This window comes from Ambystoma mexicanum, chromosome 7q, assembly GCF_040938575.1.
Source record: "Ambystoma mexicanum isolate Mex_15411 chromosome 7q, UKY_AmexF1_1, whole genome shotgun sequence".
NCBI lineage: Eukaryota > Metazoa > Chordata > Amphibia > Caudata > Ambystomatidae > Ambystoma > Ambystoma mexicanum.
In genome coordinates this window covers 1,033,675,960-1,033,698,813 of record NC_090941.1, presented here as the reverse complement: position 1 = coordinate 1,033,698,813, position 22,854 = coordinate 1,033,675,960, and the positions used below count along the sequence as shown (strand labels likewise).

Sequence of the window (22,854 nt, the reverse complement as noted above, 5' to 3'; positions counted from 1 at the left end):
GTCAGGTTGGACGGGACTTCCGGCGGGTGGTTCTGAAGTCCCGGCTATCTGGGTCAGCTCTGCTCTCTAGGTCTGTCAAGCACCGGATCTGCTCACAACGGTCTGGTTTGTGGTTCTCTCGGGTTCCGGATACAGCACTGCTTTCTGGATTCTGCTACAGGTTCTTGCAAAAATTCAAACAGCTCGCCCGGCTGTTGAATAGTTTGGTTGGTTTTGAGGCCTGCTGAAGAGGATTCAGCTGGTGGATTCAGGCATTTCTGCTACAGGTTCTGGAGATTGATGGATTTGAAGTCTGGATCTCTGGATGTGAAGTCGTCGGTCAGCATGCTCCGCAGCAAATGGAATTGAATGTCTACCTGTCCCAACAGTCTCTTTTTATGTGTTTTTGAAAATGGGTGTGTGCCTGGGCCTAGCTAAGCCTGCCCCTCTCTACTTGTCATTGGCCCAATTCTCCCCTCTCCCATGATTGGGGGAAGGAAATGGATTGTCGTCATGATGAGGTCTGTTTATAGGTCAGAGGATCCTCCCCTGGTCAATTTGCACACATCTATTTCTGACGCAAATACATATTTATCTATGTACCATTTTTCTAATATTATAGGTCCAGTTAACATATTTTCTGTAGCACCAAACCATCCGATCCCTGTCTTTGTACGATGTTGTGTCCACTGATGACAGAATTCTCCCCTTTTCATCCAGATAACGACCTCTAAACCTTTCCAGATTTTACACAAATGTGCACCAGGGAGATGGGTTTCAGATGATAAAGTGTCAGATTTTTAACATGCAGACATTTGGAGTAAGACCCTATTTTCCGCTAGCAACCCCCCAGAATACACCACAGGGTCCTAACACCTCTTAAAACGTGCACGGAAAAATCACAAGAATAATGATATTACTTATATAATTCTGACAAGTCCGTACTATGAATTATCCATCTTTTTTAAAATTATGCCCTGGTCAAAAAGCGGTGTGGCTTCCCACATCACAGGGTGGAATAACTGGTTTATCCACTTCCCCCAAGCTCAGCTGCTAGCAAAGGCACTGCCCCTCCCAGTTCTCCCAAGAGGAAGCCACTTTACGGCCCCCCCAATATAACATTTGCCTGAGTCCAGGACAAGGCTTTGTTCAACCTCCGGCAGTATGCAGGTCCCCTCCCTTCAATCAGGGAGGTGTGATCTCCTTTTGGCGGGGAAGCGGGAGGCAGCCAGGCCTGGGAATGCAGTTTGATCAAGTTTCAACTCCTGTCGGGGGTAGTTGTCAGGCCGAATTCAGCTAAATGTCACTTTAGTTCCCAGTTTAAATCAAAACTTACAATTTTTACATGTACATTAAATAATTACTTCCAGTCATTTCAGAATATAGTTTTACATTGTATCCACCTCTTAGCAAGTCTTTCCTTGGCCTGGTTTTGTTTCATTTGTTCAGTTTTACACAAAAGTCTAGTGGTTTTAAAACGCCGGCTTTCTGATAGTGGTGAGTACCGGTATTGCAACCATTTTTGGGATTAAGAAAATTAATTCCCCACAGTTCTGAGTTGCTTTTTGGCAATCAGCATTGCCATTCCCAATGGTTTCAGGCTACTGTGTGTGTAGCCCAATGGTGGTTTTAGGCAGTGCCCTCCTGTGCTCACAACATAGGCAAAAATGGGTGGCAGCCTATTCTTGTTTTCCCTGTGCACTCTCTGGAGAGTTCTTGCCATCATGATGTTTTCCATGCCAGTACTGCACAGTTTTATGGTAGGGCTTGGATGCATGGGTAAAAACATCCCACACCCCCTACTGCCACTCTACCATCTTGACACTACCCCGACAACCATTGCACTTAACATCTCCACTGCAACTTATAGACCGGACCTGTTTGTCCATAGCTGTAGGCGTTCCCTAAATATACGCAATGTTAAGCCTGATCCTTGTCATGTATCTGATCAGTTATACCTTCCATGCTCCTCGATTGGCAAATTGTACTGTATTGTATACTTTATTTTACATTGTATTCACATGTATGCACTGGCCCTTGACAGGGACTGTAACTAAGCTTCGAGACTTCTTGTACTGCTGCGCCCAGCTGCCCAAGGGCTTGGTGCGCATTATCAAATTAATAAACAATACCAGTCTGTCTATCACTGATGCGAAGAAACCAGAAGGAGTTATGAAGACCATAACTCCAACGCAAAGGGAGGACTAAAGTGAGAGGCTGGAGAAGCCCAAGCACTGCGTAATAAAAGTGGGGTGGGGGCCCCAAGAGAAACAAAAGTAAGACCTGGGAGTTTCAAACTGGTTGGCAGAGAGAAGCCGATAACTCTGTGAGAAGGATGGTTTACGCATAGACAAACTGCAGGAGAGGCAAAGTGGCTGGAAAGCCGTACCAGGAAAGCAGAACGGAGAGAGACTGTGCCAAGGCAGAGAGCCCATGGAGGGACACCGGACAGGACCACAGAAATCCCAACCCTGATGTGCTGAGAGAAGTGCATATCAAGGACAGACGAGAGCGTGTATGTCAAACAGCAGATAATCCCAGGAGGCAACGGAGTGAGAGAGGTGGTGGCAAGAAAGGGGAGAGAAGGGAAAACCCTTTCTTCACCAATAACACCAAAACATGTCGAAGCCGAGGATGGAAGAAGACAGAGAAGTCATCCTGACAGAATATGGAGCAGACTAAAGGCACGCCAACCCGGTAATGCAGCCCCTTGCATCCAAGGAAAGGGGTAGTGGAGCGTGAACATTAAATGGGACAATCCTACTTATAAATGGTGGAGGAGCAAATATAAAGTTTAGAATACCCCTACTTGTCCCAGTACTTACCAAAAATACAAACCGTGAGAATCATCTAGTGACTTATCATCACACTCGTCACAGTGAGTTGCACAAGTAAAAAGAGTGGGAATCATTTGAGGACGCCTCATACTCGTCCCACTTAATGTCATGATAAAAAAGAGCGAAAGCCAATTAAGAACCCAAACTAAGTGCCTGTGAGAAGATAAATATGCAAAGGACCGAGGATTGTTTGAAGTACAGATTTGCTCATCCTGAAGAAGAAAGAAGCACTGCGAAACACACAACATTGTGAGGTTTATTCAAGAACCAGAAACAATCCAGAGCGGAAATGGAAGGATCAACAGAAACCCCAATATACTAGGGCCTGGGAAAGTCCAACAAGAACTGAAAGACTTAATACAAGGGAGAGCAAAATACTATCTGAATATACCTTTTTAGGAAGGACTTTGCTGAGAAGCAATCCAAGAGAAGAGGGGCTTGGGGGGAGGGGGGGTTAATTCTTATGGACTTTTGTTTTGCAGTTACAGTGGTAGGGTTAGCACATGTTCGTTTCTAGACCAAGAATAGACTTTTGGTTTTGGACTTCACCTCTGATGACAAGCACCCTAGTTTAGTTGTTAGGTAGGGAAACCCATAGATCAGGCAAAGTTAGGCATTTTCTCTTGATTTTCTAATACATCTTGTTGCTAATGGCGTCCATTGCTCGGTTTACTCCTTCTGACCTACCACAGCACCCGAAAATGCATGCATGGGAACCCCATCTTAATATTGCCAAGTTGCACTGTCTTTCTCTCTAGTGCTGTTTCTGTTGATTTTGTGCCTCTTGCCATTCCTCATTGCATTAATTTCTTTTTTCTTTTACTTTTCATTCCTGATGGTTCTTCTGTCTTGTTTCTACCTCTTGTTTAGTCATTGCCAATCATTGCTGGAACATCCATAACACTGCCATTATGTTTGTTACTGCATCAATCTAAGTTGACATCTCTTTATTTCCACAACCTGTTCATCTCTATGGCCATCTCTTTAATTGGATGCCACTTTGCTCATTCTTTGGTTTGTCTCAACTCCCTGCGGTATAAGGAGCGAATACAAAGTGGGCCACAAACCTAATTTTCATAAGGAGCCAACTGTAACCCATCATGCTTTAAAAGTCTTTTATAGGTTTTCTAAAACACCATTAATACAAATTTCCAGACAGATCGAATGTCAGATACGTATGTTTGTAGGGCGCCAGTCACCAGGAGCCAAAAGTAGCTCCCAGCAATTTCAAACCCTGCATTTGTACGAACTAACATTCAAACTGGAGTGCAGTATTGTCTTCAATTGACCAGGTTGAGATTGTTTCAGTTTCAGCCCTGCCAGTTTAACAGTCTGTAAAGAAGTAATGCTTTTTATTTAAAGATCTAATAAATTCAGCTTGCTTTTGCTTTCGGTTGTTCTTCGAAGTCTTACTGTATGTAATTTATTTGTCGATCATTCACAATGATTTACTTTGTCTCAAACAGGATCCTAAAGAAGGTGAAACGTATGCTTGCAGTCCATTACCTCCCTATTTAGAAGATTCTGGTATATGCATGGAAGAAGAATATGAAGACGAAAGTGAAAGGAGACCCCTTCGCGATGTTTGCTTCCATCTTTTAAAATTGTACAGTGACAGGTGGGTTTAACTTTTTAAATTCTTTTGTCTATTTCTATATTACTCTTGCGTCCCGTCCCCTTTCCTCCATACTGCATGGGCGTCCCTTCCGAGGGACAGGAGACAGAACTTTTTCACCAGAAAAAACCTTCCCCTTTAAATTTCTAGGCACGCGGAGGTGTTGGCCTGGGAGCATGCGCTACCCTTACTCCGCCCTCTGGTGCCACACCCCTGTCCCCTTTTCCGCGTCGACAGGAACAGAGGGAATACACCAGCGCTCCCGGGTCTGACTTCAGCCATGTAATTCCACGCGCAGATACTTCCTTCTTTGTCTTTTTTGTCTTTTTATCATTCAAGTACTCGGTCGTCATGCTCCTCCCCGGCGCATGTCGACTTCCATAGGGTTCAGCAGGTGTCCATCCTGCAACTGGCTCTTCCCAACTTCTACCTATGTTGCCTTGGCCCAGACCATGGTTGGCAAGCTTCGAAAGCGCTGAAGAACAGACTAGCCAGGTGGCGGGAGCTCTTCCAGAAGTCGCCTCTGGGGGGGGGAGGCGGATACGGGTTTGGGTAAGGGCTTTTTCCAGTCCCCCTCCTCCGCAACAGCTTCCGAGGGAAAGAAGGCATGACACGCCCCTTCGGGTCCACATGTCTCCAGTGGGGGGCAGGCTAGCTCTCCACGCACATTTATGGTGCCAGAATTTCACTGACCCCTGGATCCTCTCCGTAGTATCCACGGGGCACCGCCTCCCTATCCCATCCTCTCCTCCCTCCTCCCCCACAGGTTGGGACAGAAACTCTTTTGGCGGAAATCCAGTCACTCTTAGAGAGCCAGGCAGTGGAGGAAGTCCCAGCCTCCCAGCGAGGCTTGGGCTTTTACTCCAGGATTTTCGCCATTCAGAAAAAGAAACAGGCAGGCCTGAGAGTTGTGCTGGACCTTTCCACCCTCAACCTCTCCCAACCTCTACAAAAATTCAAGATGGTTACGCCAGCTTTTATAGCGGAGACATTGTGCAAGGGAGACTGGATGTGCTCCCTGGATCTGAAGGATGCGTACTTGCATGTCCCAGTTTGGCAGCCCCACCGTTCCTTTCTACGCTTCAGGATCATGGGCTTCCATTTCCAATACAAGGTGCTTCCTTTTGGCCTCAACTCGGGCCCCCAGGGTCTTTACCAGACTCATTAATGCAGTGGCAGCCCTCCTCAGGGCGCAGGGCCTCCACATCTACCCGTACCTCGATGACTGGCTCGTCAGGGCTACATCTCTGGATGCATTGCACCACTCTTCCCATGCTCTTATGAACACACTGCACGATCTTGGCTTTTCGCTCAATCTCAAGAAGTCGCAGCTGCAACCCACTCACTCTGACTTTCGTGGGTCTCATATGGGGCACGTGCTCAGAGAAGGTGTTTCCGTCGAGGACAAGATCACAGCCATCGAGATGGCCACTACTCACTTCCTCAGCAGAGAGGTGACCTCGGCCTGGTGGTACCATCATCGGATCAAGGAGTCTCGCCAACTCAACATCATTCTAATAGTGCCATGGTGGCCAGCCAGGCCATGGTTTCTGGAGCTGCTCAGCCGGAGATGCCTCCGATTCACCTCCTGACGAGCCCAGCAAATCTTCTGGCGCAGTAGGGGGGCGAGGACATCCACTCCACGCCACAAACTAGCCCTCATAGCGTGGTTCCTGAGCAGGTAATGCTGCGACACCTCAGCATCTCACAGGCTAATCTGGAAATCATACAGGGCGCAAGGAGCAAGGCTACCAAGGCACGGCCCAGTATAAAAGCAAATGGACCAGATTCTGCCCCACGGGGCAGACTCCAAGGGAATCGATCCCCTGGCATTTACTTTGGACGACATCCTGTCCTTCTCGGCACCTCGCCCACTCTGGCGTGCAGGTTTACACTTGCTGTACATATCTCGCAGCCGTTGAAGTTTACAGGAACGCGGAGGAGGGATCTTCTCCTCCAACCTGGTTGTCAAACATTTGACGGGTCTCGCAAGGCTCTACCCGCCCATCAAGAGGCCATACCCGTTGTGGGATCTGAACATAGTATTCGGTGCCCTGGCGCACAAACCGTTCGAGCCAATGGCGTCTGCGGACATCAGGCTGGTCACGATTAAGACTGCCTTACTAGTTGGCCTCCCCTCGGCTCGCAGAGTTAGTGAAACCCAGGCACTGGTCGCCTCAGAACCATATACTACCTTTCATAAGGACAAAGTAGTACTGCAGACACACCCAGCATTCCTGCCTAAGGTGCCGTCTGCTTTCCATCTAAACGAGGATATAGTGCTCCCTGCATTTTTTGCCGATCCTAATGATGAGGCACAGAGTTCTGCACTGCCTTGATGTAAGGCGTGCCTGAAAATCTACCCTGACAGGACCAAGGGCTTCCGCAAGTCAGATGCCCTATTTGTCACTTTTGGAGGTGCAAGACCAGCCTATCAGCCCTCCAAGGCCCCCTATACTGCTGGATGTTCTGCCATCAAAGAGGCATAAGAGGGGCAGCAAAAGCCGCTTCTGGCAAACGTGCGCGCCCACGCAGTCAGGGCCATGGCAACAGCCATCTCATTTCAACGTCATGCCCCTTGTCAAGTTATAAGCGGCCACCTGGGCCACTCCCTCAGCTTTTTTGAAAGCACTACTGTTTGGATGCCGGCTCTAGATCTGACGAGGCTTTCGGACAGGCGGTTAAGGAGGATCTCCTCTCCACCCTGGGGTTACATTCAGTTGTAATTGCCCATGCAGTATGGAGGAAAGGGGACGGGACATAAGAATAATTATAAGTTACTCACTGTAGTGACTAGCATACTCTTAGTACTTAGTCCCCTTTCATCCATACGTCCCACCACCCCCCCACCACCATAAAACTGGTGTCATTAGGCAATTTTAATCTATTGTCGACGCGTCCGAGGACTGAGGTGTGGCGCCAGAGAGCAGAGTCAGGGCAGCGCGTGCTCCCAGGGCCGCACCACCGCGCACCTCTAAATTTAAAGGGGAAGGTTTTTTCTTGTGAAAAAGGTTCCGTCTCCTGTCCCTTGGAAGGGACGCCCGTGCAGTATGGAGGAAAGTGGACTAATGGATTCCTTCCTCCCACAGATTTCCCCATCTATGATCTTATCCACAACACAGCTGTTTTTTGGAAACTTTTCCATAGGCAGGGGACCCAGCGCTGCTCTGCATCGGCTTCGTCCGCCTCTATGCACCTGATATGTCAGGGGCTGGAGGGCAATATATATTGACACTCTGTCACCTTTGTTCCTTTTTTCTGGGCAGTCGCTTTGCTCTTGGAGTTTCCAATTTATCGTCACCATGCCCAACCAAAGGCCTCAGGTGTTCAAACTGTGTGCAGACTGCAGCTGGCAGATGTCTATTTCGCATCTGCACAGGATTTGTTTTCTACTGCTTGAGTGACAAACAAGACAACCATGATTGCCGGTCTTCAGTCCATGCACCTGAAGGCCCACTGGAACGGGCGGCAACACCTTTTACCTTCGTCTGCAAGACGAAACATCATATGGCATGGTCTCGTTTGAGGTCGCGCACAGCGTTCGTACGAGAAGGGGTACCCTCCAAGTAAGGAAAAGCAGAAGAAAAAAAGCACTGCAAGATATCCCGTTCTCGCTATGGCTCCTCACACTGGCATTCTTCCTCCTTTTCCAAGAATAGTCACTGATCCAGAGGTTCTCTGGAGCCGAATGAGGAACCCTTCCCCACCCTGGAGAAATGGGAACATTTTCGGCAGAAGTTGGACATCTTTGCTAACGCACTAGAGTCTCCGGTGCCTTTGGCTCTGACGACTGCGCTGGTGAGTCCGATGCTGACGGGACACACTGCATCCTCTGCGACGGGCATGTTTCCTGCTGTGGTCTGCACCCAAATACCTACAGGCTAGAGTCCGGCCAAAATGAGGGAGTAACTTTCCCTCTGCCCACTGCCACCTTCGAGGGTCGAGATCTCAGCTTTAGTCTCGATTTCGTCCTTGATGCCAGTCGGGGCTGTGGGTGCCATAGAGCTTGGGAGTATGCTCATCTTCTTTTGCAACCTTATATTTCAAAGATGCCTGACATCTACAAAGAGAAGGGGGACCAGGTGTTTCCCTTTGGGGTTGATACCCTGGTCTACAGGGAGGAAAGGGACTTTCCAGAGGAATTTGTTGGGATGTATGTACAACGTCCCAACCGTGCAAAGAGGTTTAGACTGTGAACTCTATTAGCTAGGTGCGCAGAGTGGTTTTAAAGCAGTATTGCCACTATTTTAGGTATGCAAAGCACACGTGTAAATAGGAGTGCATGTGTACTACTAGTTCTTCGCGCTTAGTCTGAAGGCTAAAGTTGAGTACATGATTGTAATTACAAATTATTTATGACAGAGTTCATGATATTCTTAATATGTCGATTTATTTTCTTCAGATTCAATATAGGTTGAAGAGCCAACACGTGTTTTGACTTTTCTGTCTTACAGCTGTTTATTCAGTGATAAAGTTAATTCACGTGATTACCATACAATTGTTGTGAATAGAAAATAATTTTTAAAAAAATCATATTTGAACATGTTTAGCATTAAATGTATGCCAGTGCAATTAAAGTTCAATAGTACATACAAATGGCGGGAGTCAGTGAAGAAACAAATAGACATGTAAACATACACAATATTTGTTCAGTTGTCATGCAATTGTATAGGTCTCCATTGTTTAGCAGATCTATATTAATACTGAACCATTCATGCCGGTTTGTGTCCAGAAGGAAAGCTAATTTCACATATTTACGGACTTTTCAGCATACAGAGATCTAGCAATGTTAATATTGTAAATGTCTATTTAGTGCGATCAGCAGGGTGGGTTGTGCACACATACATTCTGCAATATGGTATCTAACTGGTGTCCGTGGTAAAGTAAAAAGAACCCATGCTTGTTAATTGGTTGCTCACCGCCCCATTGTGTGGTGTTAAAACTGTCTGTTGTGTTACAGTGGCTATGTTCAATTGCTCACCTGAGCTTCGAATTCGGAATGGATTGTGTCCTCCAACGTATACGCTGTGCTGCGGAAGTCATGTCATGGATGAGGAATACGTTGGAGGAACATCCAGTCGAAATGTTACCAGTTTGGTAATAACTTGTTCTTCTAGTTGGTTGCTGCGCTCAATAAATAAAAAATAATAGATTCAAACATACCATATAGTGTAGGGTTTATTATGTTCCTCTTGAAATCTATTCTAGCGGCTCTGGTGCCTTGCCCAAGTAATAAGTTTGTGTAGTTTTGGAGTTAATTAAATCTTTAATCAGAATCTCTGAATTATCTTTACATTTAAAACTCATGCAATCTTTGTGTGCATGCTTACACATGCGGCAGGATCCGCATTTGTGGAAGTCCCTTGTTTTTAACCAATCAGACCCGGTCTGTTGTGCTTGTATCAAGAAATGATGGACACAGTTTATTTCTCGGAGTCGGGCTCTGGTAAATGCACATTTTTCGCATTTGTTAAAAACAACGGACTTCCACAAATGTGGATCCTGCAGCATGTGTAAGCTCTGTATACTTATTCGGGAACATCTCGAAAATCTTGGCAGCCAACATTATTGCCACTATCTACAGTACACAACTGACCAGACCTATTTGTACTCCAAATCCCAATGCGCACGCCGAGATAGTGACATCACGCAAAGATGTGCATATCACCCGCTATGACAATTAAAATGGTGGCTGCACGCGAAAAGCATGCAGACCGTGCAAAGTGTTCCATGCAGGAAACCTGCTACCTAATTAGTAAGTACGCCAACTACAAGGACATTCTTTTTATTTGGGGTCTACTTTAATTGGACTCTCACTAATGGGAAGCATATATTATTGCAGGTAACTATTTGGGTCCGGATAAACTTATTACTTGGGCAAGGCACCAGAGCCGCTAGAATAGATTTCAAGAGAAAAATCATAAATCCTATACTATACGGTATGTTTGCATCAATGATGGTTTATTTATTGAGCGCAGCAACCAACTAGAATCTCCCTTTCTTGTTGATGGATCTAATCCATACACAGCCATTTACAGGTTGCATCTAATGAGAAGCTTAGGTGAGCAATTTAACATAGCCACTGTAACACGACGGAGACAGTTTTAACACCACACAATGGGGTGGTGATCAACCAATTAACAATGCATGGGTTCTTTTTACTTTACCACGGACACCAGTTAGCTACCGTATTGAAGAATTTGTGTGTTCACAACCCACCCTGCTCATTGCACTAAATAGACATTTGCAAGATTAACATTGCTAGATATCAGTATGCTAAAAGGTCTTGTGAAAATAACCCAGTACATGTGAGAAATTGGCTTTCCTTCTGGACACGAACCAGCATGAATGGTGCTGTATTACTATAGATTTGCTAAAGAATAGAGACTTATACACTTGTATGACAACACAACAAATATTGTATATGTTGGTTTGTACTCCTACGTGCCGTCCCCTTTCCTCCATACTGCATGGGCGTCCCTCGCTAGGGACTGGAGACAGAACCTTTTTCACCAGAAAAAAACCACCTTCTTTAAATTTAGAGGCATGTGGCCCTGGGAGCATGTGCTCCACTGACTCTGCATACCAGTGCCACTCCCCAGTCACCTTTTCTGCGTCGACGGGAACAGGCCTCTTTCACCAGCGCTCCTGGGTTTGGCTTCAGCCTTGTAATTCCATGCGCTCTTCCCCGGATACTTTTTGTCTTCTGTTTTTTGGTCTTAATCAGGTACTAGCTCCTCTGGCGCCACACTCCCCCCTGGCACATGTCGAGGTCAGCGGGCTTCAGCAGATGTCCAGCCTGCGAAGAGCTCTTCCCTACGTCCGGCCCCCATGCTCTTTGCCTCTGCTGCCTTGGGACTGATTACGGCTGGGAGGGTTGTACCGCGTGCAACACGCTTACACCGCACGCTCTGAAGAACAGGTTAGCTTGGTGGAGGGAGCTTTTCGAGAAGTCGCCTCCAGAGGACTTGAAGGACTTCGTCAGACACAAGTCAAGGCCCAAGGTAGGGCTGCTTTTTTCCATTGCACCCCGCAAGCGCAACTCCTTCCTACGGAAACATCTGAGCAGGACGAATGAGTCAGGTTCCCGCACCAGCACAGGTACCAAGCCTGCTTCAGCTACCGGCCGCCAGGCCGAGGGGTCAGTATATCCTTCCGGGGACAATGCTGAGGGACCACAAGTTTCTTTTACCGGGTGTACACCCGAGGGGCTACGCCCTAGTACCGGACAGATGTCTGAGGGGCGCCTTTAATGTAGCACTACTGGCGACTCAGCCGAGGGCAATGCGCCTACCAGGCCCCGTCCTGAGGTGCAGGGTAGGTCTCACGCTCCACCGTCAAGAGTCCCGGAGAAGGCCGGGCCCAGCGAGGCAAGCACCACGACATTGGCACGTGGCATGCAGCCTGACAAGATGGCCGCTCGTCCGATGCCGCCTCTGGTGTGGAGCAGGTGGGAGAACGAGTTTCAAGGTGGGACTGGTCTCAACCAGGTACGTGACTTACAGCTTATCCATCAGCATTGCAGGGCAGATTTACCCCACAACCAGCCAGACCGAGTAAGCACCGGCCCCAGCAGCCAGCCGCTACCCCGTCCAAACCACCTACCACCCCACTGGCCTGTTAGGACAGGTATTTTGAAAAGTTCCTCACACTCATGAGGTCTCCTCAGATGGGGGGGCGATTCTTCGGGATGTGAGGGATGTGATCAGGGACATGCTCCCTCCGGCCCCTCTGCTGGTGCCTATAGTCATTCCTCCTCTGGCTCCAGTGTTTGAGGCCCTTGCTGCCCTTTCCGGGTCCTTCGATTCTGGCTTCCCTGCCTCCCACAGTTCAGGCGGTTCCACACCAGCCAACGGCTCAGGTCCTTACTCTGCAGCCTTCGGTGCCCAGCACTCCTCCACACGCACCGGAACAGCCGGACACTCTAGTGGACACTGAGGAGGAGAACCCCGACGCGCCATCCTCAGCCAAGGCCTTTCATGAACGTCTCTCTGGTTTGGCTGAATACTTGGGGCTTCCACAACCCGAGGTGGGGGTCCTGGCCGAGGTCCTCGACCTATGCCCCACGGCTAGAACGGGTGTCCCGATGCAGAAGGACGTTTTTGCCTGGGCCAAAAAGGGATGGCTGAAAACCATTTGGCCCAGAAGATACAGAAGATGTAAGGTGTGTACAAAACAAGGAAGGAGGAGGGATACTCGGGTGTACTGTCCCCAATGCCCTTCAAAGCCAGCCCTCTGCCTACAGCCTTGCTTTGCTTTGTATCATACAAAGAAAAAATATTGGGAGATCGAGTGATTTCCTGAAATGCCCATCTTTCCTACAAAGTGACCCATAGACTCTCGATTCATGCAACACCCAATTTACTTGTCTTGGAAAAGGCAACACCATTCAGGCTTCCTCCACTTGAGGCCTGCCTCACCTTCCATCAGCATTAGAATTGCAACTGCAAACTTCTTGATGGCTCTGGCCTTGGAGAACACCAATGAACTAGAACAGAAGTAGATATAATTTGAATTTTCCCCATGCATGTGCAAGATCCACTAAGTCGAAATCATGGGCTCCCAGTGGCATTGATCCAAACAACTATCAGTATGTTTTGTTACAAATTTTGAAATTGCGAAAAATGGCATGATCTGCTGCAGGTGGGGAAATTATGTGCTCTGTGTTATACTTTATACAGTTTAAGGAAATAGCTTGTAATCATGGTGTTCAGATATCAAACACAAATGCATTGGAATCACTGTATTTTGTTGTTGGGTGTCATTTTTTTTTTTAATGATGGATGACGTATGCATTTGTAATTTGTAATTGAACGTACAAATGTTATGTTTTGTTTTATCTTTTTTATATTATAAAAATATAATCACCTTATCACCCTTTTCTGTGATATAATTTATTTTAATATGGGAGGTATCCTACAACATTTCTACAATGTCAGTACTAACACATTATATTCTCCTAGTCTAAACATGTATGTGTCCCTAAAGAATACCTTTGTTTACTTTTATCTAAATCCCACCTCTATTACCCAGTTAACTTTAAACTAACTATATGCCTCAGATCATTTTACAGCCACTATCAGAATTTGAAAGAAGTCACGCTTTGAGGTAACCCACCAGCCCTTTTGTCACAATTTTATTCACGTGTGTCTTATACTCCACATTTGTTCCATCGCTCCCATCCCATAACATTTCCTGGTTCCCCATTTGTATTTTTACACGTTGATTTTCCCTCTCTTCTTTATTCATTGTGTATTTCTTCCACCCGAATCGTCTTGGTTTGAACTCCATAGATCGTCTGTCCGGTCGTATTTGCCCTATTTTTAGGCATGCTTTGCAGCAAGTTCCTGGGACTTTCACTGCATAGGCCACTTAGTCCATTTAACCATATGGGAGTTTTCACAGGAGTTTGTCCACTGTCAAAACTGCACAGCAGACACATTTGTGTATGGGCATCTGGTTAGGTCCCTTGACCCCTCTCTCTGCTCATAGGTTCGAGGGCCGCCAATTCTCCGGGTATATATATAGGGTTCCCTTTCTCCCCCTCCCTGTAATATAAAACTGAATGAGTTTCCTTTCAACCCAACCCTTTAAAACCCATTTATGTGTTACCTTTAAACATTCCATTCCTTCTGCTCCTCAAACTATCCAGAAGAGACCACATCACTCCAGCCCTAAAAACACTACACTGGCTCCCATAAAACATTGCATCACCTTCAAAACAATGTGCATAACGCACAGGGCAATCAGCGGACAAGGAGCAGAATTCCTACAAAAGAAAATAAGTCTACAAACCAACGAGACCCCTCCGATCAAGCAACGAAATCCGCCTGTAACTCAAACCATACCTTAAGAAAAAACTTGGAGGCACCTCCTTCTACCACTTAGCCGCAAAAACCTGGAACAACATCCCAAAAGAAATAAGAAACACTGAAGATCACCTAAAATTCAGGAAATCACTAAAAACCTGGCTCTTCAACACCACAGACTAAATCTGGAAACCGAAACCGGAAAAATGATGACTAATCCGGAAAGGACACGGTCAGCCCCAACCCGAGAAGGTAGCTCCCACGGCACCTGGACGGGTGACACCGGATAGCCTGGAACACAGGCGGCACGCACGAGGACTGAGCCAACTCCCCCAGACAAATCCCACCAACACTTTCTCCTGTCCCTTAGTTACCGCCAGGTACCACAGTGGTGTGGAATTGTGGAGATATTGGCAATCACCACTCTACCTGAGAGGTTGACATTGGCAGGTGCACTGGCCACAGGAGTATGAAGGGAGGATAAGGGGAGCTATGAGAGAGCATGTTAGAGGTGGGGGCCAGAGGAGTAAGGAACCTTGTATGCCAGTCGGACCCAGATCAAGGCAGAGCCGCACCAGGGGAGACTGCGCAAGCCGAGCGCCTGAATTCAGGATAGAGACGCAAACTATCCAACTCTACTAACAATTTCCCTTTCTGCATACACCTCTCAAACTCCAAATCAAACACAACCAAAATCTACAGCACAACAAACCGCACAAACTTCACTACATTTCAACAACAAAACAAAAACACACATAGTCTTGCACAACGTTACACGACGACTACCAGCCGCAAACACCCCAGGCCCAGCCAACGGACCCACCGGGCTGAGGCCGCCGACAGCACATCACTGCTCTCTTGCACTTTTCCTGCCTCCTCCCACTAACTGTTACGCTCACCTGGCTCCCACAGGGGCGTCGCTCGGACCCAGACGGCTGCTCTCCACCAATGTGATGCATAGTGCAGAGATGACTGACTGGACTGGCCCTCCGAATCTTGTCTGCTTGACCCGTAGAAGTATTCTCCTGCAAGTGGAGAGATGGATTTAGCCACCCGTGGATTCAAGTGATGGCACCCCCCACAGTCCTCCCCACTTATCACTCCGAAGAGCCCTTTCAGCGATCTCACCTTATACTCTTAAAAGATGAGCTCTCCATCCTGTATGGATTGCAGGGGCGCGTTGATGCCAGTTACTTCACTGGTTTGAAGGCAGGGGAGATTTCCGGAGAGAGTTGACTCTGAGGTTCCTGGCTAGGACCAGTAAGTATCAAGTTCATAGAGTTCAATATGTCCGATGTTCACTCTTGTTCCCCCCCCCTTCCTTCCTTGTCTTGCAGCCGAGTTCGTGAGAAGATGCTTTCGTGGTAGCTGGTGGCGCTCAGGTAAGAGTCTTTATTACCTGACGCTGTCCGGTAAATGTTGCACGTGTTTAAAGGATAGTTCCGGGACTTTTTTTTTATTGTTCCTATGGTTCGGCCATGTGTTTTTAAGCATAAATCGGTAGATCGTAGAAAACTTTCCTATGGACCTTACCCGACTTTTCGTCCATTAACGCACTCGAAAACATCCGCCATTTTATGATAATCCTCTCACTTGCCGCATCGCCCTGGCTCACCTGCTTTTGCGGCACTAAATCAAATCCCCCGCCCCTGAAACAGACTTGATCAAAACATTCATATTCCCCGCCTCTATCCGTGACGTGACTGAGCTGCGTAGGCAAACGCGCCCAGGCGTCTTCTACGCGACTCCACACAGAACCAGGAAATCAACACAGATGAGCTCAAACAACACAGCGCGCCACAATTGGGAATATGAAACTGTGCTTTTAAATTAAACCGCAAGATTGTAAATTTGGTAAAGTACATTTATTTGACATCAAATGTTTTGAGAATATTCAGCGATTAGCATTTTTATTTGCTCACGTTCCAAAAAGTTCGTTTCGAGGCACACGATGTTCCTTTGCTGTACACAGGGTCTTAGATCATCTCACAATACAGCGCCACAATTCGGAATATGAAACAGTGGTTTAAAAGCAAACGGCAAGATTGTACATTTGGCAAAGTACATTTATTTGACATCAAATGTTTTGAGAATATTCAGCGATTTGCATTTTTATTTGCTCTCGATCCAAAATATTTCGTCTTGAGGCAAGCAATGTTCGTGTGCAGTAGACAGGGTGTTGGTTTACGATAAAATAAGCTCTTCGGTCGCACTGATAATCGCATGGCTATTCCAACAACGAGGCACTAGGGCACCACAACGGTCTGTATGTTGCATCTAGCCGCTAGTACCGCGTAAGGGCATACTTGTACTTGGCGATCGTCCCACAAAATGGTCAGGGTGCTAACGTTGTTCACGCGGAGAAGCAGCTGGCGGTTGAAAAAGCCATCCGCCGGTGTCTGGTACTCGTGACACAGACAATAATGGACGATGTATCTATTTGAAAAACATAAAAAAGGAAATTAGTCTCACCATCAGATCTTTATTAAAATTATTCATTTTATATATTAGGTCTGGAAATTATTTCATAGCTAGGACAGTGCAACTGGGTTTTATACGTCAAGGGGGGCTGTAGGATACTGAGACAGTCCCCCAGTGCAGGGGTTGACAGGGAGTGCAGGTGGAGAGTGGAAGGGCCCAGGACCGAGGTCGCAGACAGTGGACAAGTTGTAGCAGGGGAGAGGGAGAGAGAAAGCAGAAGCAAAGAGGAAGGTTTGGAGGTGCTTCCGTAAAAGGAGACGGTTCTCCCCAAGATAGTGCGCGGTACAAAACAATATGCCACATAGAATGAACAAGTACAACTTAACCCGTCTTTAAAGCTACTGTATAGTAATTAAATTGCGGTATAAACTCATCTAAAGAGTTACTTACATTATATTTGCATTTTCCATTGTGTCTGTGCGTAGGGCAGCCCCGAAATACCACTCCTTCTATGCCAACGTTTTATTTCTTCTAATGAACGAACATGAAATGGCTTTCGTTTCTGAAATTATATTCATTATCGTTTCTTACGTGGTCCCGGCCTGTCAAGGTCAAATAACAATAGAACCTTATACTGAGTCGTGGGCCATTCTGGCACTCGAGAAAAAATCAAAGCAGCTGACCTTCACTTTGAACGAACACACATTCCTAGTTAGCTACATTCAGTGTAAGGCCGTTTTACAGGACTTGAAATTTACACTCCATCTTTGCATTTTGTCTGCTTGCTTTGCTGCCCCACAGAACCATAAATACGGAGACATTCTATATTTTTGGAAAAATAATTTATATTACTGTTTGGTTTAATTTAATGCGCAAATGAACAAGGTTGGATATATAAACATATTCAATGGGCCTGCGACATGAGGAGACTCGAGAGAACAGACAATCAAATTACAATCATTTAAACCGTGATGTGTATTTCTCATTGAGCTCTTCTTTAGGTGGACATGGAACAGAGGCAATGTTGGGTGGCAATGCAGTTGTCACCTGCACAGGTTCGTTCACAACTCCATTTATGTGCCTATCTAGGACGTCAACAATAAGTCTCTCAATAAACTCATATTGCATATCCTCAAACACTGGTTTGATCACCCATTGTTTACTTCTTTTAGTGAAGGCCTTATTGTAGCGAAGCGTCCCTAAAGTTCCGGTCGTCCTACTTTGTTGACGTCCAACGTTATGGTTATGTGCCAAGACCGCTAGAAGAGTCCGATTTATCATGCCCTCCATGCCAAAATGCAATCGTTTTGGCCTGTACTTTAGGCACATATTGTGGAACACCTCCAAATCTCCTGTGTGGCAGAATTCCGTGAGTCCCCTCAAATCTCTTGTTATAGTTTTATCAAATACAATCTTTTCAATGGCTTTGTGAGTGGGTGATGAAGGAATCAACCACTTCTTCTTCCGTGCCTCCTCTGTGGACAAATGGCCATGTTCACAATTGTGGAAATGTTGGTTTGTGTTCCAACGGTGAACGTTTGTGCAGTGTGGCATTACTGACCGCCATTTTTCCAGTAGAATTTCCAACGACCCTCCACATGTTTTTGAGCTCCACCAAAGATGGTTGCTGATTGACTTGGACCACTGTGAAATACCTTGCGTTTCTTTTTTTTTTACCTGCAGCAGACATTTTTTTATTGATTGTTTTTGCAAGATGCCAAACGTCAAATTGGTGATTTATATTTTTGTACTCTTCTCTCATTGTCTTGGCAATTGAAACGTGTCTGTCCGTGGCTATCAGGTCGATCACCATTCCCCGCGATTGTAGTTCTTGCAATGATGCTACAAAGCCAACTTTCTCCATGGCCACTGAGGATGTACTTTGTGACACCTGCACAACCACCGAACTCACAATTTTCTTACTTTCCATGTCCTGAAAGTGGTAGGTGCAGTACTTGGCTGAAAATCCTGGGCTGTCGCACTGTCCATCACCGGCTAGCCTGAACCGTTTGCCCGCGAATGTACTATCAATAGACATTTTTTCCATTCTCCAAGCTTCGCTAATGGCTGGAAATAGATAATCGGTTTGGTATTTGTAGAACTGAGTTTTCGCAATGAAACGGATTCCCACAAACTGAAAGAAAGACTCTAATTTTTTAAAACTTGAACCACTAAAAAGTGCAGCCGCTGCACAAAGTAGATTGCCTGCTGGCAGTTGTCCCAGCATGGGTTGTGCAGACCATGAGAAAGGATGATATTTTGTACAGGTGGCATGTATTTTAAGGTTAGTGCCTCGAATTGCACGAGTCACATTAATCAATGGCTCCCCACATACTTCCCCACCTACCGAATGCCCACATTTCAACCGAATAATAATATCAATCAAACAACTATCGAATACAATAATTTGGCCTCTTTCCTTATAGTGTCACTCTGCATCCCAGCTGGTTCGGCCTGTAACGTTGAGGACATGTCACTCACATGAAAGGTAGAATCTCTGATATCGTCTTCCGCTATGTTCAGGGATATTGAAGGTGTTTCATTGTAGTCCACTTCATTCTCTTCCATTGCAACATCTGTTCCTTCTCCGGCAATGGGTGAATAGGACAATTTCTTCAACTTTCTCGCGGTCTTAGTTTTTGCGGGTGTGGATTCTGTGAATTTATCTACAACTGCATCCGAACTACCAGGAGGACATTCACTATCAATGGCTGGTGGTGGTATAGCTCCGTTGTCAATCACTTCATATTCTTCCCATTGGCACGATGCATCTCCAGTCTCAAGTCCCTGCCAAAAGGTTTGACAAGCAACATCTCTCGTTCGCTTCACTGTCTGTGTAGATCTAGTTCGTACACCCACTCGCAACTAGAGGACAGATTGGAAAAGGGATGTTCAGTTTAAACACAACTTACAGTATTGAACTATTAACAGTGAAAAACAACATAATATAGTGACCAGGACACTAACCTTCTTTTGCTTTCTTTTCTTTGAAACTTTCTTGCCTCGAACTTCAACATCAGGACGCTGTTGCTCCGACTCGTGTGTGCATGTCTCCACTTCCTCTTGCGCTGCAACGACTACATTTTCATGATAAGCACATCCATCACGCACTGACGCTCCATCGACTCCCTGAAACATAGAACTTTCATTAGTATGTATAATAATATTGAAAACACAAAATGTACTTGGGGACCAATACCCACGTACATCTCAATAGCAAAACACGAATGAACGCTTTGTGTAGAACATTCAAACGACAATTATTCACGCATTGTTGATCTAGTTAGATGGAACTGTCAAGATCCATACCTCGGGCTCCTCATAGACTTCCATTGATGATATTATTGAAGATGATGCTTCAGTGACTCCCTGAAACACAGTAATTGCATTAGTATGGTTTTCTATTTTGATAAAAAGAACAGAAACTTTGTGCAGGCGTGAACGGCTCATCTAAATAGACCTGCACAAATGATCAGTTGTCTAAAATAAATAATGGATATGTAAATATGATTCGATTTGCTTGATCGTTGGAAGTGTCACCACCCAGAGATCTGCATCAACTACTAGGGGTGATGTTCTTGTAGAAGAAGCTCCGTCATCTCCCTGAAACATAGTACTAGCGTTAATAAAGAAGGAAGTATAGCGGATGTAATCACGTCATATGATTTCGCTTGATCGAACTGTCAGTATCCATACCTCGAAATGCATAAGAACATCAAGGGACGATGTAACTGCGGTGCACACTTCTGCAAGCTGTTGCGCTGACCCGTAACTGCATGCTCCCCCTTCTTCTTGGACTAATGCTCCATCGACTCCCTGAAACATAGGACTTTCATTAGTAATGAACACAAAATTGAAAAAAGAAGACACATAGGAGGGCGACGGAACTGTCCTGAAACGTACCTCGAGCATCTGAGTGACATCAACGGTAGTCGTCAATACGTTGGACTCCTCAGTATCTCCCTGAAAGACAGTACTTGCGTTATTTTGGATAACAATAATTATAACTGAAAACAAAGACTAGAGGACGAGTACAAGGGTGTACCATTAGGTAACATAATTACACGATAAATTAAAACTATTGATTTACATGCCTAAAACAAGTCAGTGGCAGAATAGCCAAGTAAGATTACCCGATAGGCGCTTGAAGTGGCTGATGACTGCAATAATGACACGGATGGAGAATCTTCCGCCTACATATTGAGTGGATACATAAATGGGGAAATTATTGTTAGCTAATGCTACACACTACCGCAAGGCCAAGAGATAAATACGTAAACTTGACTCACCAGTGTAGGGATGTGGACGAATAGAGTGGGAATAGCGGTTGAGAGCAATTTTCGCCTCGCTCGCGGTGTGTTCTTCTTTATTAGCAATGATGTGGAGTACATGTCAGAGGTAAAGTGCCTGCTGCAGATGCGGTATCGATCACCCCTCTTGTCCGCAAAGACCTCTAGGACTCTACTTTCAAGCTCAGACGGTGGCTATCCGCAATATCGGACCCATTCTCTTATCTGATCTATTGTCTTAGGGAAAACATGCATTATAGTACCTTCTGATTTATTATGGGTCTTCGAAGGACAACCGCCAATGGAACAGGCAGGCATTGTGGAAAGTTCTGCAAAGAAAAGATCAACAATTCTCTATGAATACCAATGTAAACTCAGAACATGTGACTAGTTCCTTGCATGTACTGTCTTGAACGAAAAGAAATTGGACGCAAAATGATTATGGTACATGGCCTTACCTTGACGAACAAACAGTTAGATGCAGGGATCAGAGTAGTTTCTTGTCGTAGAACAGGGAGCAGTTCACAGGTTGCAATCTGACGAGTTTCCTCGAAGTGGTCACGGAAGTTCACAGAGACGAAGAGCAGATAACCAGCACCTTCACGGGTTGACTAGCAAAGCGCAAAGAAGTGCTCATTAGAAATATGAAGTGGGTTATAAAGAATTCGAAACAGGGGTGTGTTTGTGAATGAATGACGTGTATATGTCGTGGCATTATGTGGATTGCAGGGGGCCGTCCAGCGTGAGGGGGGATGCTTGGCAGGAGACACGGGGTCTGGAGGTAGACATGGGAACAACAACCCATGCTCTATAGACCACTTTGAAGTGTACATGGTCTTTGGCACCTCTTGGCCTTTATCGCTCCCTGACTGCTCCAGTTGCCTGCACAAGTACCCCGGTGCGAACTGCCTTTGATAGGGCGGGGGGTGGATTGGGGCGGTGGTCGTGCAGACAAGACACAGGAAGACTCGTGAATGGAGACACACTTATGTGGATTGCAGGGGGCCGTCCAGCGTGAGGGGGGATGCTTGGCAGGAGACACGGGGTCTGGAGGTAGACATGGGAACAACAACCCATGCTCTATAGACCACTTTGAAGTGTACATGGTCTTTGGCACCTCTTGGCCTTTATCGCTCCCTGACTGCTCCAGTTGCCTGCACAAGTACCCCGGTGCGAACTGCCTTTGATAGGGCGGGGGGTGGATTGGGGCGGTGGTCGTGCAGACAAGACACAGGAAGACTCGTGAATGGAGACACACTTATGTGGATTGCAGGGGGCCGTCCAGCGTGAGGGGGGATGCTTGGCAGGAGACACGGGGTCTGGAGGTAGACATGGGAACAACAACCAATGCTCTATAGACCACTTTGAAGTGTACATGGTCTTTGGCACCTCTTGGCCTTTATCGCTCCCTGACTGCTCCAGTTGCCTGCACAAGTACCCCGGTGCGAACTGCCTTTGATAGGGCGGGGGGTGGATTGGGGCGGTGGTCGTGCAGACAAGACTCGTTTGCCGCAGGGCCTCACCAAGGAGAGGCCATCTAACTGCATGTAAGAGGCTGGCTGCAGGATCTAGTACATGGAAGGCAGGGGGGTGAGTTTATAAATACCTCACCCTCCCAGGAGAATATATGGGTGCAGTTCACCCTGGAGACCCTGGATGCCTAGGCAGTTAGTCAGCAGCAGGCTGGCCTGTGGTGGCAAGGCGGCACGGGCCAGAGGGGGTCATCTCTGTACCCGGTGACCAAAAAGATGATTTATTATGATCAACCATATTTACCTATAACCATGTTTTGTATCAATAAAATACAACGGCCTTCCTTTTATTGCCAACGCTTGGACAAATCAAAACAACCATTGTTAAAATATATATTGGGTTTTATTTTGGATCTTAATTTCAATTGAACA

General features: G+C 46.3%; 1 protein-coding gene across 2 annotated transcripts in view; it reads left to right on the top strand.

The window, feature by feature from the left end:
- The window catches only part of NUP98 (nucleoporin 98 and 96 precursor), a 2,071,147-nt gene that overhangs the window by 1,770,367 nt on the left and 277,926 nt on the right, over positions 1-22,854 (top strand). For both annotated transcript variants that reach the window (XM_069640340.1, XM_069640339.1), the window contains exon 28: positions 4,283-4,434. In XM_069640340.1, the coding sequence (XP_069496441.1) occupies positions 4,283-4,434 (152 nt within the window). The remainder of the gene's footprint in view (positions 1-4,282; positions 4,435-22,854) is intronic.